General features: G+C 40.5%; 1 protein-coding gene across 21 annotated transcripts in view; it reads left to right on the top strand.

The window, feature by feature from the left end:
* LOC122540755 (rho GTPase-activating protein 32) overlaps positions 1–13,600 on the top strand; it is a 591,094-nt gene that overhangs the window by 519,068 nt on the left and 58,426 nt on the right. For all 21 annotated transcript variants that reach the window (XM_087976520.1, XM_087976515.1, XM_087976502.1 and 18 more), the window contains 2 exons: positions 60–209; positions 6,483–6,585. In XM_087976520.1, the coding sequence (XP_087832646.1) occupies positions 60–209; positions 6,483–6,585 (253 nt within the window). The remainder of the gene's footprint in view (positions 1–59; positions 210–6,482; positions 6,586–13,600) is intronic.

The following is a 13,600-nucleotide window of genomic DNA, read 5'->3' as shown; positions in this document are numbered from 1 at the left end:
CATTAATGTGAAACCCAAATATACTAAATTTCTGTTTCTTCCTTTTGTTTTTGTTCCAGTTTCAAAAAAACATGGTAAACTCATCACCTTCTTGCGCACCTTCATGAAGTCACGGCCAACCAAACAGAAGCTGAAACAGCGAGGAATCCTGAAGGAACGTGTGTTTGGCTGTGACCTGGGTGAACACCTGCTCAACTCTGGTCATGATGGTAAGTCTCAAAAGTGCAGACGTGTTTATAGCAAATATTTAACTGGTATTTACGTTTGTGCAGCTGCTATTGTGTTGTACATCCTTAGTTTATCTGTTGAGCTATAGCTACATATTAAACTATATCCATGACCTCTTTGAGACTCTGGTGTGAGTGACACATATTGATAATTAGTGCTGTGGATTCTGATAAACATAAGAGATAGAAGTTCAATTTGGAAATACTTTACTATGTTTATCATAGAATCGTAGAAAGATAACACAAAAAGAGGCCATTCAGCCTTTTGTGTTCGGACCGGCTATCTGTAAGAATATTTGGAGAATCCCATTGCACGAGCTTTTCTCCACAGCACTGCAAATGTTTTCGGACTGGTTTCATATCTAACTGCATCTGAAAGCCACAACTGAATCTGCCTCCATCACAATCATGGGCAATACATTATTTGCTATGTAAAACTGTTTTACATTTAAGCCTCCTGGAGAGGCTTAAACCAGAGATAAATGGGAGCAGTATCTCTTTATCTATTTTGTCGAGACTTCTCTTAATTATGAATGCATCAAATTTCCTATCAGCCTTTTCTTCACTTAAGAAAACAATTCCAGGTAGGCAACTTAAATGCCTTATCTGAAGTTTTTGATCCTTGGAACTGCTCTTGAGTATTTTCTCTGCAGTTTCTTTCTAAACCTTTACAGAATTGGACATCATACTCTTGTTGAGGATAATCTTGTGTTTTATAAAGATGTCTCATAACTTTTATACTCTGTGCCTCGCTATATAAAGCCTACAGTCTTATTGGCCTTTTTCAACCTTGTTCTCATTTTGTCCTGCCACTTCCAATGATCTGTGTAAATTTGGCTTCCAACTTTCTTAAATTCCCTCTTCTGTTTCTCATAGGAAGGATATGGAAAAAGGAAGCTAATTGAGCCTCACTATTCCAAAAGCCATCACAAATATATCCAATTAAAACAATTCACCTGATTTCAGTTGTTGTCCAGGACAAAAGTAAATCATGCCAGTTTAATCAATAACAAGTTGTAACTTTTTTTTAAAATAGACTTATTCCTTAACAAATGGCAAAACAATGGATTACGAGCTACTACTATGCAGCTTCAGCTATACTCCTTTACAACACCAAATGTGCATGTGTTCATGAAGAAAAAAAACTAATGGCTTGACACAAAAGCTATACATAAAAGCCATGGTCAGGGACAAAACTCTGTGGATAGAGTCCAAGCCACACAAGTGGGATGAATTGTTTTTCCATTTCTGCTGACTTTTATTTTAGCAACAATGTCACAATATTGTCCATAGTGTGATGGTCAATATTTGATGAAAGAGCCAATTAGATAGACCTGGATTTTTTCATGTACTACAATTCATTCTTTTCAGAGTCCCTGACTGTTATTTTTACTGTCAAAGAGAGAAAGTGAGAGAGATGTTTCTTGAATGCAGGTTCCTGGATGTTGGGATGTACTGCCTTACAACATAAAAAGCAAATTTAAAGGGTATTGATAGGCAGCTTTTCCTTAACTCAGGACTCCTGGTTCCAACCTGTCTTATAAAGTATCAACAGTACTGCTCCATGAAGTAACACATATGCCACCATTCAATCCCACTTGTAAAGAAAGCTCTTCAGATTTTAGCTTTATCAGTATTCAAATATTAGTCCAAAAAGGAAAAAACTGTGGTCCTTACATTTTGCACTTGTCTGTATTCAATTTCATTTGCCACATATCATCCATTTCACCAGCCTTTCGATGGCCTCTTCATATCTAATACAATCCTACTCACTGTTCAAAATATTTCCAAATTTTGAAATTGTGCCCTGTATATCCCCAGGTCCAGTCAAAACATAGACCACTAAAAAAATCGGTACTGTTAGTAGTTATCCCTACAGGATTCAGTTGTTTACCTTCCTCCAGACTGAAAATACTGTTACAACTGTTCTGTTTTCTGTCACTCAGGCCATTCTGTATCTAAGCTGTTTCTATCCCTTTGGGCCCATTTTGTGGCACTTCATTAAATCTTTCCTTGGAAATTCATATGCACTGCATTAATAGCATTACCTCATTTAAAGATTTTGAAACAAGCTCTTATATAATTCACAATAATCCAGTTGACTGTTACTTTTGTCTCAAATATTATTTTCTAAAAGCTTTCCCACCAGGGAAGCTAAACTGATCGGCTGCTGTTACTAAGTATATCCCAGCACTCTTTTTCTAAACAAGGGTGTAGCATTTGCATTACTCCAGTTCTCTGGCACCAACCCTGTATCTGAGGAGGAGTTGGAAGATAATTGCTAGGTTTTATCCTTAATTCTGTCCATATCCTCAGATAAATCACATTTGACCCCAGTGATATATTTGAAATACACCCAATCTTATTTATTTGCTTATGGTGTACAGATGTCACTTGAGAGTCCAGCATTTATTTCCCATCCGTAAGTGCCTTTGTAAAGGTGATAGTGAGCTGCTTTCTAGAACCACTGTAGTTTATGGTGATGTAGGTGCACCCACAATGCTTTAGGAGTTCCAGAATTTTGACCTAGCACTAGTGAAGGAGCACTGCATGGATCCAAGTCAAGATGGTATGTGTGAATTGAAGAGGAGCTTGCAGATAGTGTGCTCCCATGCATCTTTGCCCTTGTGGTATTACTCGTGGGTTTGGAATGTGTTTTTGAAAGCACCTTGATTAATTGCTGCAGTGTGTCTCAGCAATTTTTTTAGCCTACTTAAAATCTCAGCTATCTCATCTATCACTATGACTTTTAAAATTCCTCTGTGTCCTTACTGCTCCCTGTCTTTGTAACCTCCTTCAGCCCTGCCACCTGTAAAATATCTGAGCTGCTCTATTTCTAGTGTATTGCACATCCTGATTTTAACTGCTGCACCTTTTGGCAGCCGTACTTCAGCTGTCTGAGCCCAAACATTGGGATTCTTTCGCTAAACAACATGACCTCTCTTTCCCATGTTAAAGTGGTGCTTAAAACATGGCTATTTGACTAAGCTGTCAGATCCCTGTCCTTATGTTGCTCAGTCACAGTTGCCTGTGAAGCACCTTATGTTTGACTGTGTCAATGAAAGTTGTTGTCATCACCAAAAGAGTTGGTGTTTGTGCCAGGAGAGCTGGCTTGTTTTTCTGTACTATTTTGAAGACCTGCGAGCCAAACAGACAAACTTGTTGATAGGGACGCCTGAAAAGAATGATCTTGCAATCATAGAGATGTACAGCACGAAAGTAAACCTTTTGGTCCAACTCATCCATGTCGACCAGATATCCTACCTTAATCTAGTCCACTTGCCAGCACTTGGCCCATATCCCTCTAAACCCTTCCTATTCACACACCATCCAGATGTCTTTTAAATGTTGTAATTTTAGCAGCCTCCATCACTTCCTCTGGCATCTCATTCGAAACGGGTACCACCCTTTGCGTGAAAATTTTGCCTTCGGTCCCTTTTAACTTTTTCCCTTCTCACCTCAAACTTCTGCCCTCTACTTCTGGATTCCCCCACCACTAGGAAAAGGCATTATTATGATTTTATAACCCTTTGTAAGGTCACCCCTCAGCCTCCGACGCTCCAGGGAAAACAGCCCCAGTCTACTCAACTTCTCCCTATAGCTCAAATCCTCCAACCATGGCAACATTCTTGGGGCAGCATGGTGGCTCACAGCGTCAGGGACCCGAGTTCAATTCCCACCTTGGGCAACTCTCTGTGTGGAGTTTGCACATTCTCCCGGTGTGTCTGCGTGGGTTTCCTCCGGGTTTTCCGGTTTCCTCCCACAGTCCAAAGATGTGCAGGTTGGGTGAATTGGCCACGCTAAATTGCCCGTAGTGTTAGGTGGATTAGTCAGGGGTAAATATAGGGGGGGGGTGGGTTTCTCTTCAGAGGGTCAGTGTGGACTTGTTGGACCGAAGGGCCTGTTTCTACACTGTAGCTAATCTAAATCTTTTCTGAACCCTTTCAAGTTTCACAATATCCTTCTGATAGGAGGGAGAACAGAATTGCACACAACATTCCAAAAGTGGCTTAACCAATGTCCTGTTCAGCTGCAACATGACCTCACAACTCCTATACTCAATGCTCTGACCAATAAAGGAAAGCATACCAAATGCCTACTTCACTATCTTGTCTACCAGCAACTCCACTTTCCAGGAACTATGAGCCTGCACTCCAAGATCTCTTTATTCAGTAACACTACCCAGGGCCTTTCCATTAAGTGCATAGACCTTGTCTGATTTTCTTTCCCAAAATGCAGCACCTCGCATTTATCTAACTTAAACTGCATCTGCCACTTCTCAGCCCATTGGCCAATCTGATCAAGATTCCATTGTACTCTGAGGTAACCTTTTTCGCTGTCCACTACACCTCCAATTTTGGTGACATCTGAAAACTTACTAACTATACCTCCTATATTCACATCCAAATCATTTATATAAATGACAAAAAGCAATGGACCCAGCACCGAGCCTTGGGTCACAGGACACCAGCTTGAAAGGCAACCCTCCACCAACACCACCCTCTGTCTTCTACCTTTTGAGCCAGTTCTGTGTTTAAATGGCTAGTTCTCCCTGAATTCCATGAGATCTAACCTTGCTAACCAGTCTACTGTGAGGAATCTTGTCGAACCTTACTGAAGTCCATGTAGATGATGTCCACCGCTCTGCCCTCATCAATCCTCTTCATTACTACTTCAAAAAACTCAACTAAGTTCATCAGACATGATTTCCCATGCACAAAGCCATGTTGACTATCCCTAATCAGTCCTTGCCTTTGCAAATATGTGGAAATCCTGTCCCTTAGGATTTCCTCCAACAACTTGAGGGGTGGCACAGTGGTTCAGTGGTTAGCACTGCTGCCTCACAGTGCCAAAGTTTGATTCCAGCCTTGCACATTCTCCCGTGTGTGTGTGGCTTTCCTCCTGGTGCTCCGGTTTCCTCCCACAGTTCAAAGATGTGCAGGTTAGGTGAATTGGCCAAACCAAATTGCCCGTAGTGTTCAGGAATGTGTAGATTAGCTGCATTAATCATGGGAAATATAGAGTAGTAGGTAGGGTAATGGATCTGGGTGGGACACTCTTTGAAGGGTCGGTGTGGACTTTTTGGGCCAAAGGGCCTGTTTCCACACTGTAGGAATTCCTAATTCTAATTCTAAACTTGCCCACCACCGATGTTAGGCTCACCGGTCTATAGTTCCCTAGCTTTTCCTTACCACCTTTCTTAAATAGTGGCACCATGTGAGCCAACCTCTAGTCTTCTGGCACCTCATCAGTGATACAAATATCTCAGCATGCGGCCCAGCAATCACTTCCCTAGCTTCCCATAAGAGTTCTAGGGCACACTTGATCAGGTCGTGGGGATTTATCCATCTTTGTGTTTTAAGACATTCAGCACCACCACCTCCATAATATGCACACTTTTCAAGATGTCATCATCTATTTTCTATATCTTCCATATCCTTCTCCACAGTTAACACTAATGAAAAATACTCATTTAGTATCTCCCCCCTTTTCGTGTGGTTCCACACATAGGCTGCCTTGCTGATCTTTAAGGGAACCTATTCTTGGCTACCCTTTTCTCCTGAATGTATTTCTAAAATCACTTTAGGATATTTGCTGATCTACAGACTCTGATTTATGAAAGCAAAGAACAAACAGTAACATTTATGGGAGACCCTAAAAAGCAAATTACAGTTCAACTGTCTCACCAGCAGGTTCAATCTGATAACATTATTGTTCTGTAGCTGTCAGAATATACATGAGATAATGGTTGCCACTTGCCATCTATTTAACTCTAAAAGTACGTATTTGTTTCACTTGCACCTATCAGAATGAGTTTGTTTCTAATCTGTGTATTGTGCTTGTCGTTTGGTTTAAGCTACAAGACCTTATTCCTTGCAGTCCTGAGCTTGTGTTGCGGTGCTTGTTTCTCCCACTGCGTAATGGTCTCCGCTGGTGCTTGATTTGATGTGGGAAATTCATTGTAAACATTGCTAAACCAATCTCCAACCAAGAAAATGTGATTGCAGAGTCTGATGTCAGCTTGATCATTGTCCCATGCTGAGCATCCAGTTTCATGGAATAGACCTGAATTTGATTGGGGGAGCCTGTAAGTTGATGACAATTACTTTGTGCAGTTAACTCTGCACGGACATTGTCTGTGGATAGAAAAATAAATTATTTACCTGATGGTGTGTAGATGTTTTTCCCTGCATATTTCTTGCTTTAAGCATGCTTTTGTTTTCATGTTTGTGATGAGTCTCCCCTTCTCTTCAGTCCCTCAGGTCCTCAAAAGCTGCACAGAGTTTATTGAGAGGCATGGAGTTGTGGACGGGATCTACCGACTTTCAGGAATTGCATCAAATATTCAGAAGCTACGGTAAGTTTTTGATAGGAGAATGGAGAGTTTGCCAGAGCAACAACCATCGTCTAACATCTTTCTGTAAGTCTTTTAAAACCGATTGCCGACTAGAGGCATACGTAGGTTGCGCATGAAATCAGGTGCATTGGTAGAGAATGCTGAGTACAGTACTGGCCTCTAGCTCTTTACAGTAAACTCAGCTGCTTCACTGTGCAGCTGTGTTAAGTGGAGACAAATACTTCCCATAGAATGGCGGGAAGTTGATGGGGTGTCTTCTAGGCTCCTATCCAATCTTCCTATTTGCTGCAAAGGTCTGTGGAGATCAAATATGGAGTGAGCTAGGCAGAATTAGCACACAAAAATTTCAAACACATAAATTGAGGGAATCAATCAACGAGCGTCAACCAGTAATCCAGGAGCAGATCATTCAGACACAAGGCTGACTACATTGTTCAATAAATCATGACTAACCTGTACCTTAACTTAATTTTCCCACTTTATTTCCATAGCTCTTATGTCAAGACTGTCTTACACTTGAAATGTCAATTAATCTATTATCCACAGTTTTGTTTTGTGGGAAGGCATTCCATTTTTCACTCCCATACGTCTGAAAAAGCTGCTTTCTGCAGAATGACTGAGCCCAAATATTAAGCTTAGAAAACAGAAGTAAACATACTTACGCAACTGTGCAGTTTAGGTAACATTGTTGCATTGGGGCTTTCTGCAAAAAATTCACAAATGATTTTTCCCCTATTTGATTTCCTGTTGCATCGTGTGGACTAGTTCCATGCTGCCTGTCATTCTCCACTCCTCCTTGGAAGCATTCCAGTATAAATCTTTTTTTCTTGCAGTATTGCTTGTTCCAATTTTACCATGTCCCCTTGAGGGCTTTGTCTCAAGGTTCTATTGGATTTGACCACTGACTTGAAAGAAGCCAAGACCACGGCTTCCTTTCATTGATTTCCCTATTCACTGGATATATTACTAAGTGCCTGCAATGCAATAAAACATCCCAAGATTCTTCACAAGAAAGTATCAGACAGCTGAAGTCAAAGTCATTAGCAGATTGAAAATGAGGAAAAGGCTAGAGATAGCATAAAGCAGATTGTTTTGGGAGGTTATTGGGTTGAAGAGCGAAAGGACAGAAAGAGTTGAGACTGAATATTCCTGAAGAAGGGCTCATGCCCGAAACGTCGATTCTCATTCTCCTTGGATGCTGCCTGACCTGCTGCACTTTTCCAGCAACACATTTTCAGCTCTGATCTCCAACATCTGCTGTCCTCACTTTCTCACTGAATATTTCACACAAGATTAAGAATTTTAAGTTTCAGAATTTTTTTAGACTAGGTGTAAATGTAGGCCAGCAGCAATGAGTGAATGTGACCTGAAAATAAATGCAGATTAGAGAACCTAACATCTATATTGGATAAGCTTGTGCAGGTCATTACAGAAGAAAATTATTTCTGTGTTACTGAATTTTCAATGATATCAAGGTTAAGGAAGGGGAGAAACTAAGAACTTGTATTTCTGTGTATGTATGCAGCTCATGTTTGCAACCAAACCAGCTATGGTGTGGTTATAAGAATGGAATTACTGTGCAGTTTACCACATTGTCATTTGCCTGTATGGACAAATGAGTGGATGAGATCAAGCCCAGCACAGAGAAAATCAAACCTCTGTGAGGACTTTGAACACAGCACTTAAGAAGGACTGCAACATTGAACATCTAACTTTTGCTTTGTACCTAAGATGGCACTGGGAATGGCAACATTGTACACTTTTCACTGCACAGGTGTATCCCTGTACTTGAGTGCACATGGCAATAACATCTATTTCTAATTATTTGGATTTCAACCAAAATGTTACCTGGATTTTGCATGTTATTCCTCTTCCCTCTCATTATTAAAGCAACTTGTTCCACAGATTGCATTTCCTGAAGTTGTTTGACATTGTATGGGCCATACAATCTGTAGCTTTACTGATAGCAGCAGGATAAATATTGGATCCTTACTCCTGATTCCTTGAGAACCAGACTTGAAACTGATACATAAAAGTCAAACCATTGACTATATGATCTTGCGAGAAACAAAACTCACATATTAATAAATTTCAGTCCGAGTCAAATTCTGAAGCAGCGAATTTTATTGATACGTACTTGCAAGAACGGGTGCCTAATGAGTAAGCACCTCAATCTGAGGGTTACATTCTGATTTATGCAGTTCAGCTGTATCGCTCGGTCCTCCCCTTTCACCCCATAGGCTACATGCTACAGCAAAAGTAACCAATCACAAGCTCTGGCTTCGCTCTGCCTTTGTCTAGCTTCTCTCCGCCTCTGTTTACTTCTCCCATTACTTTAAGTCTGTCACCCCTCACTCTTATTTATCTTATTCCTTATATGTGACTATCCTGGCATAGTTTGCTGTCTCCGTGCGATCATCCTGCCAAACTAAATTCGGTCCGTTGGCCACATCCCTCCTGAGACTGGCATACTATTCTCCTGTTACTGGTACATCCCGCTACACGGTCGCTCTGTCCTATTAGTCATAGATAATTCTATCTGTTTTCACTTCTTCTGTTTTCCTATGCCTGGTACATCCTGCTCCACGGTTGCTCTGCCTTATTAGTCATAGATAATTCTACCTGTTTTCGCTTCTCACTGTTTAGTATTTGCATGCGCAGCCTAATTTTATAATGTAAGCTTTTGCAGAAGCAACACCAGTTACCTTCTGCACAATTTTAACCCTATACCTTACAATCTGGTTATAAATCTAAATATAGTACTTGGTAGGAAAATGTGGAACAACATTTGTTGAACGTTTTATCTAGAATATATAAGTACATCATTCATAGTATTTTGCATTGCATTTCTAATGAATTGCTGTAGCTGGTCTAAAAAGGGTAAAGAAGATAAATGCAGATTAGAGAACCTAACATTGATATTGGATAAGCTTGTGTAGGTCATTACAGAAGAAAATCGATGCACTCAGATTGTCAACTGCAGAGTAGAAAATATTGGTTACCAACTCAGACTGGTGCTTTGAAAGATACTGGCAGGGCTCATTGAGAGTCTGTGATCTCTCTCTCTCTCGCGCGCTCTCTCTCTCTCTCTCGCTCTCTCTCTCTCTCTCTCTCTCTCTCTCTCTCTCTCTCTCTCTCTCTCTCTCTCTCTCTCTCTCTCTCTCTCTCTCGCCCTCCCCCTGGGATGTAAAAGAACCAACAATGCGATAGGTTATATTTGATCAAGTAATATGCAATGACACAGTTTGGATAAATAACCTTGACTCAGATTTTTCTATTCCTATAGTGGCAAACAGAGAGCTTGTCATTATTGACAGTTGTGACAGAATCGGACATTTTCAGGGAACAGCATTAGCCATTATCCCAAACGTTTGATTAATCAAAAATGGTTCTGTTGGTCATGACGTGGAGGCACTGGGGTGGACAAAGTTAAAAATCTTCCAGTACCAGGTTATAGTACAACACATTAATTTGCAAGCACTAGCTTTCGGAGTGATGAAGGAGCAGTGCTTCGAAAACTAGTGCTTCGAAATAAACCTGTTGGACTCTAATCTAGTGTTGTGATTTTTGGCTCAGTTGGAGACTCTGATGTCAGCCTATAACCTTGGGTTGTTTGCTTAGGATTTTGCTAATTTTTTTTAGTATTATTTGTTATTTCTATTATTTCTAGCAGGCATAAAGCCCATGAGATGTAGCCATTTAAATCATTCCTCTCACACTGAGGTGCTACTTATCACTTCACCTTCCCTGTGATGCTGGAAGTCAGTAATGGCCAGTACTGGGAAGGCAGAGGCTTGGGGGCTAGAATGAAAAATTAATTAATCAGTTTAGAAAGAATGGGAATTAGGTAGTCAGTGAGATTTAAAAAGAGTGGGAGCTGTTTGTAGAAAGATATTTCAGTTTCTGGAAGCTGAGTGATGTCACAGGGAAAGGAATTGCGATTGGGGAGTTTTGTCGTTAGGTTTTAATTTAATCCGTGTTAATCATATATGAAGCAAGACCAGATGGATTAATTAGTACAAACCTAAAAGCTATGCCAACTTTAGTTTTTTTTGCCGACCTGTTCACAGATGTTATGTGCCAGTGAAGCTTCTTGAAGCTGGGCATCCTGGTTCAGAGGTGGGGATGCTGCCACAAGCACTCCCTCTAATACTAGTTTTAGATGTTTTCAAATATTTCTGTTCAGCCTATTCAGAAACGTTAAAGACATCTGGGGCAAGTGGGATTTGAACTCGGGCTTTCTGGCTCAGAGTTGGGCACATTACTGCTGTGCCAAAAGAACTCTGTGTAAAGCTAATATTATAATTCATTATTTAATTGTGATCAGTGCTAAGCCAATTAATTATGGGTTGAAGTTAAAATTAAATTGCAAAGTAAAGTCACAAGTGTTGTGAATTTTTCAGGAAATTGGAATCTAAGATATTTAGGTAATGAATTCAATAAGACATTTCAGTTAACCCTTCTATATAGTTCAGTCAGGGAAGAAATTGATTGGTGATTATTTATTCTGGCACCAAGTTTAATTCCCGAGTAAATTGAGCACTCAGTAAGTGTATCTTGTCGTATGCGGAATTCCAGGGTGGAATTCTATGGAGGCAATGAAGATCTCAGCAGCCAGCTGGAGAGCTAGTGTGTGCCCTCTGCCACCTCTTTTTGGGAAGGCCTTCCACATTTTGTTCCACTCGGGCATAATAGGCCCATGGCTTAGCTTTTCCCAAGGATCGAGGACCTGGGAGCAGATATCCTTCTAACTCATGGTTCTGAGCCAAAGGCCAGCATCTCTGTTGAATTGCAGTGCTACTGGGGAGGTGGTGGGAGCTACCAAAATTGCAGCTACCCAAAGCTGAAGATCAACTTTGGATCCACCTTGGTTCAGTCATACATCAGAGTGCTGTTCACAATTCTGTCCCAAAATTATTCTAAAGTATATTAATATTAAAGCATTGGAAAGGGTGCAGAGAAAAGCTTTGAAGATGTTATCAGAAATTTGTGGATACACTTTTCAGGAGAGGATTGACAGGCTGGCCTCTACTGAAAGAAGAATCTAAGGGGGTAATTCTAATTGGTGTCTTTAAGATCATGATATGTTTCGACAAAAGAATGTTTCCTCATGGAGGAAAAGAATGCAAACTGAGTCCATCGATATAATACGACCAGACAAATTATTACCAGCAGTAGGACATTCAGCCCTTTGAGTCTGCTTTGTCATTCATTCAGAACATAGCTGATCTATTTGTGTTCTGAATTCCGCATTACCGCCTGTCCCAAATCACCTTTAATTTCTTATATGTTTCAATTCAATTACCTCTGACTCTTCTAAACTCTAGTGGTGTCTCACATTTTCAGAACTGCTTTGAATGTATTAACATCTTCCCATAAGTACAGTGACCAATTCTGTGCAGAGTGCTCCAGATGTGATCTCACCAACACCTTGTATGACTGAGCTCCATCCTGTTGCATTCAATTCCTACCACAATGAAACATAATATTCTGTTAGCTTTCCTGAATACTTGCTGTACCTGCATACTGACCTTCTGCAATTAATGCACTAGGATAGCCAGATCTCTTTGCATTTCAGCTCTGCAATCTCTCACCATTTGGATAGCATGCTTTTTTATTTCTTCTACCAAGATGTGCAGTTTCACAGTTTCCCACACTTTTTTACTCCATTTATTAGATTTTGCCTTCTCAGTCATACAACTCTCAACGATAAAAATAGTCTTCCCTTCATCGCTGCCCTAAAAGGGTGACTCCTAATTTTAAAACAATGTACTCAACTCGACCACAAGGGTGAGCAACCTTTCTATATCCACTTGTCAAGACTATTCAGGATCCTATGGACTACAATCAAATCATTTCTCACATTTTTTCTAAACTCCATGGAAAGTGTGCCCAGCTTGTCCAATTTTTTTCTTATAAGGCAACCTGCTCGTTCCTGGTATCAATCACATTCACATTGTTCCTTAAATAAGGCGACCAAAACTACACACCGTATTCAGGCTGTAGTCTCACTAGTGCCCTGTATAACTGAAACATTTTTATTTCAATTTCATGTTCAGTTCCTTTTGTTTAAAAGGGGGTTGTATTCCATTAGCATTATTGAATGTTTGCTGTACATGTATACTAAATTTTTGAGATTCATGCACTAGTGCACCTAAATCCCCCACCTCAGAATTCTGCAGTTGTTCACCATTTAAATTACAAATTTTTTGTAATTTATTTTTCCTGCCAAACTAACTACTCAGTGTTTTCCCACATATTAGATGTATCAGATTTTTGACCACTACTTTATCTATATCAGACTGCAGTTGTATCGTCTTCAAGGGTACTTTCCTCCTTATCTTAGCACAATTGGCAAATTTAGCCACAATGGCTTAGAAACTTTCATGTAAGTAAATGATATCAATTATTTATTAAAATTGATGTTCTCGCACACACCCCTTTGGAACCCTACATCCTGCCAACGTGAAAAAGACCCTCTAATGCATACTCTGTTTTCTGCCAGTCAGTATTCTGATCATGGTTGTATTTACCCCATAAACAATGGCCTCCAAATTTGTACAGTATTTCTCATGTGGAAGTTCCTTCTAGAAATCCAAGTATAACAGATTCCATTCCTTACAGTATGGAAGCAGGCCATTTGGCCCAGCAAGTCCACACTGAACCTCTGAAGAGTAACCCACCCAGACCCTACCCTACATTTCCATTGACTAATGCACCTGACACAATGGGCAATTTTTAGTATGGCCAATTGACCTAACCTGCACATCTTTGGATTATGGGAGGAAACCGGAGCACCTGGAGGAAACCTATGCAAACGTGGGAAGAATGTGCAAACTCCACACAGACAGTCGCCTGAGGTGGGAATCGGTCCCTAATCCCTGGCGCAGTGAGGCAGCAGTGCGAGCCACTGACCCACCATACTGCCCACTAAGGGCTCCCTTTTTATCGACAGTGCATGTTAGTCCTTTAAATTGGTTAAACACAGTTTAGATTTCACAAAACCATGCTGTCT

The sequence above is a fragment of the Chiloscyllium plagiosum genome, unplaced genomic scaffold, assembly GCF_037043375.1.
Source record: "Chiloscyllium plagiosum isolate Xiang-an unplaced genomic scaffold, Cpla_swu_hap1 HiC_scaffold_29, whole genome shotgun sequence".
NCBI lineage: Eukaryota > Metazoa > Chordata > Chondrichthyes > Orectolobiformes > Hemiscylliidae > Chiloscyllium > Chiloscyllium plagiosum.
The sequence above is the reverse complement of the archived record's forward strand: the minus strand, read 5'-3'. Positions and strand labels throughout refer to the sequence as shown.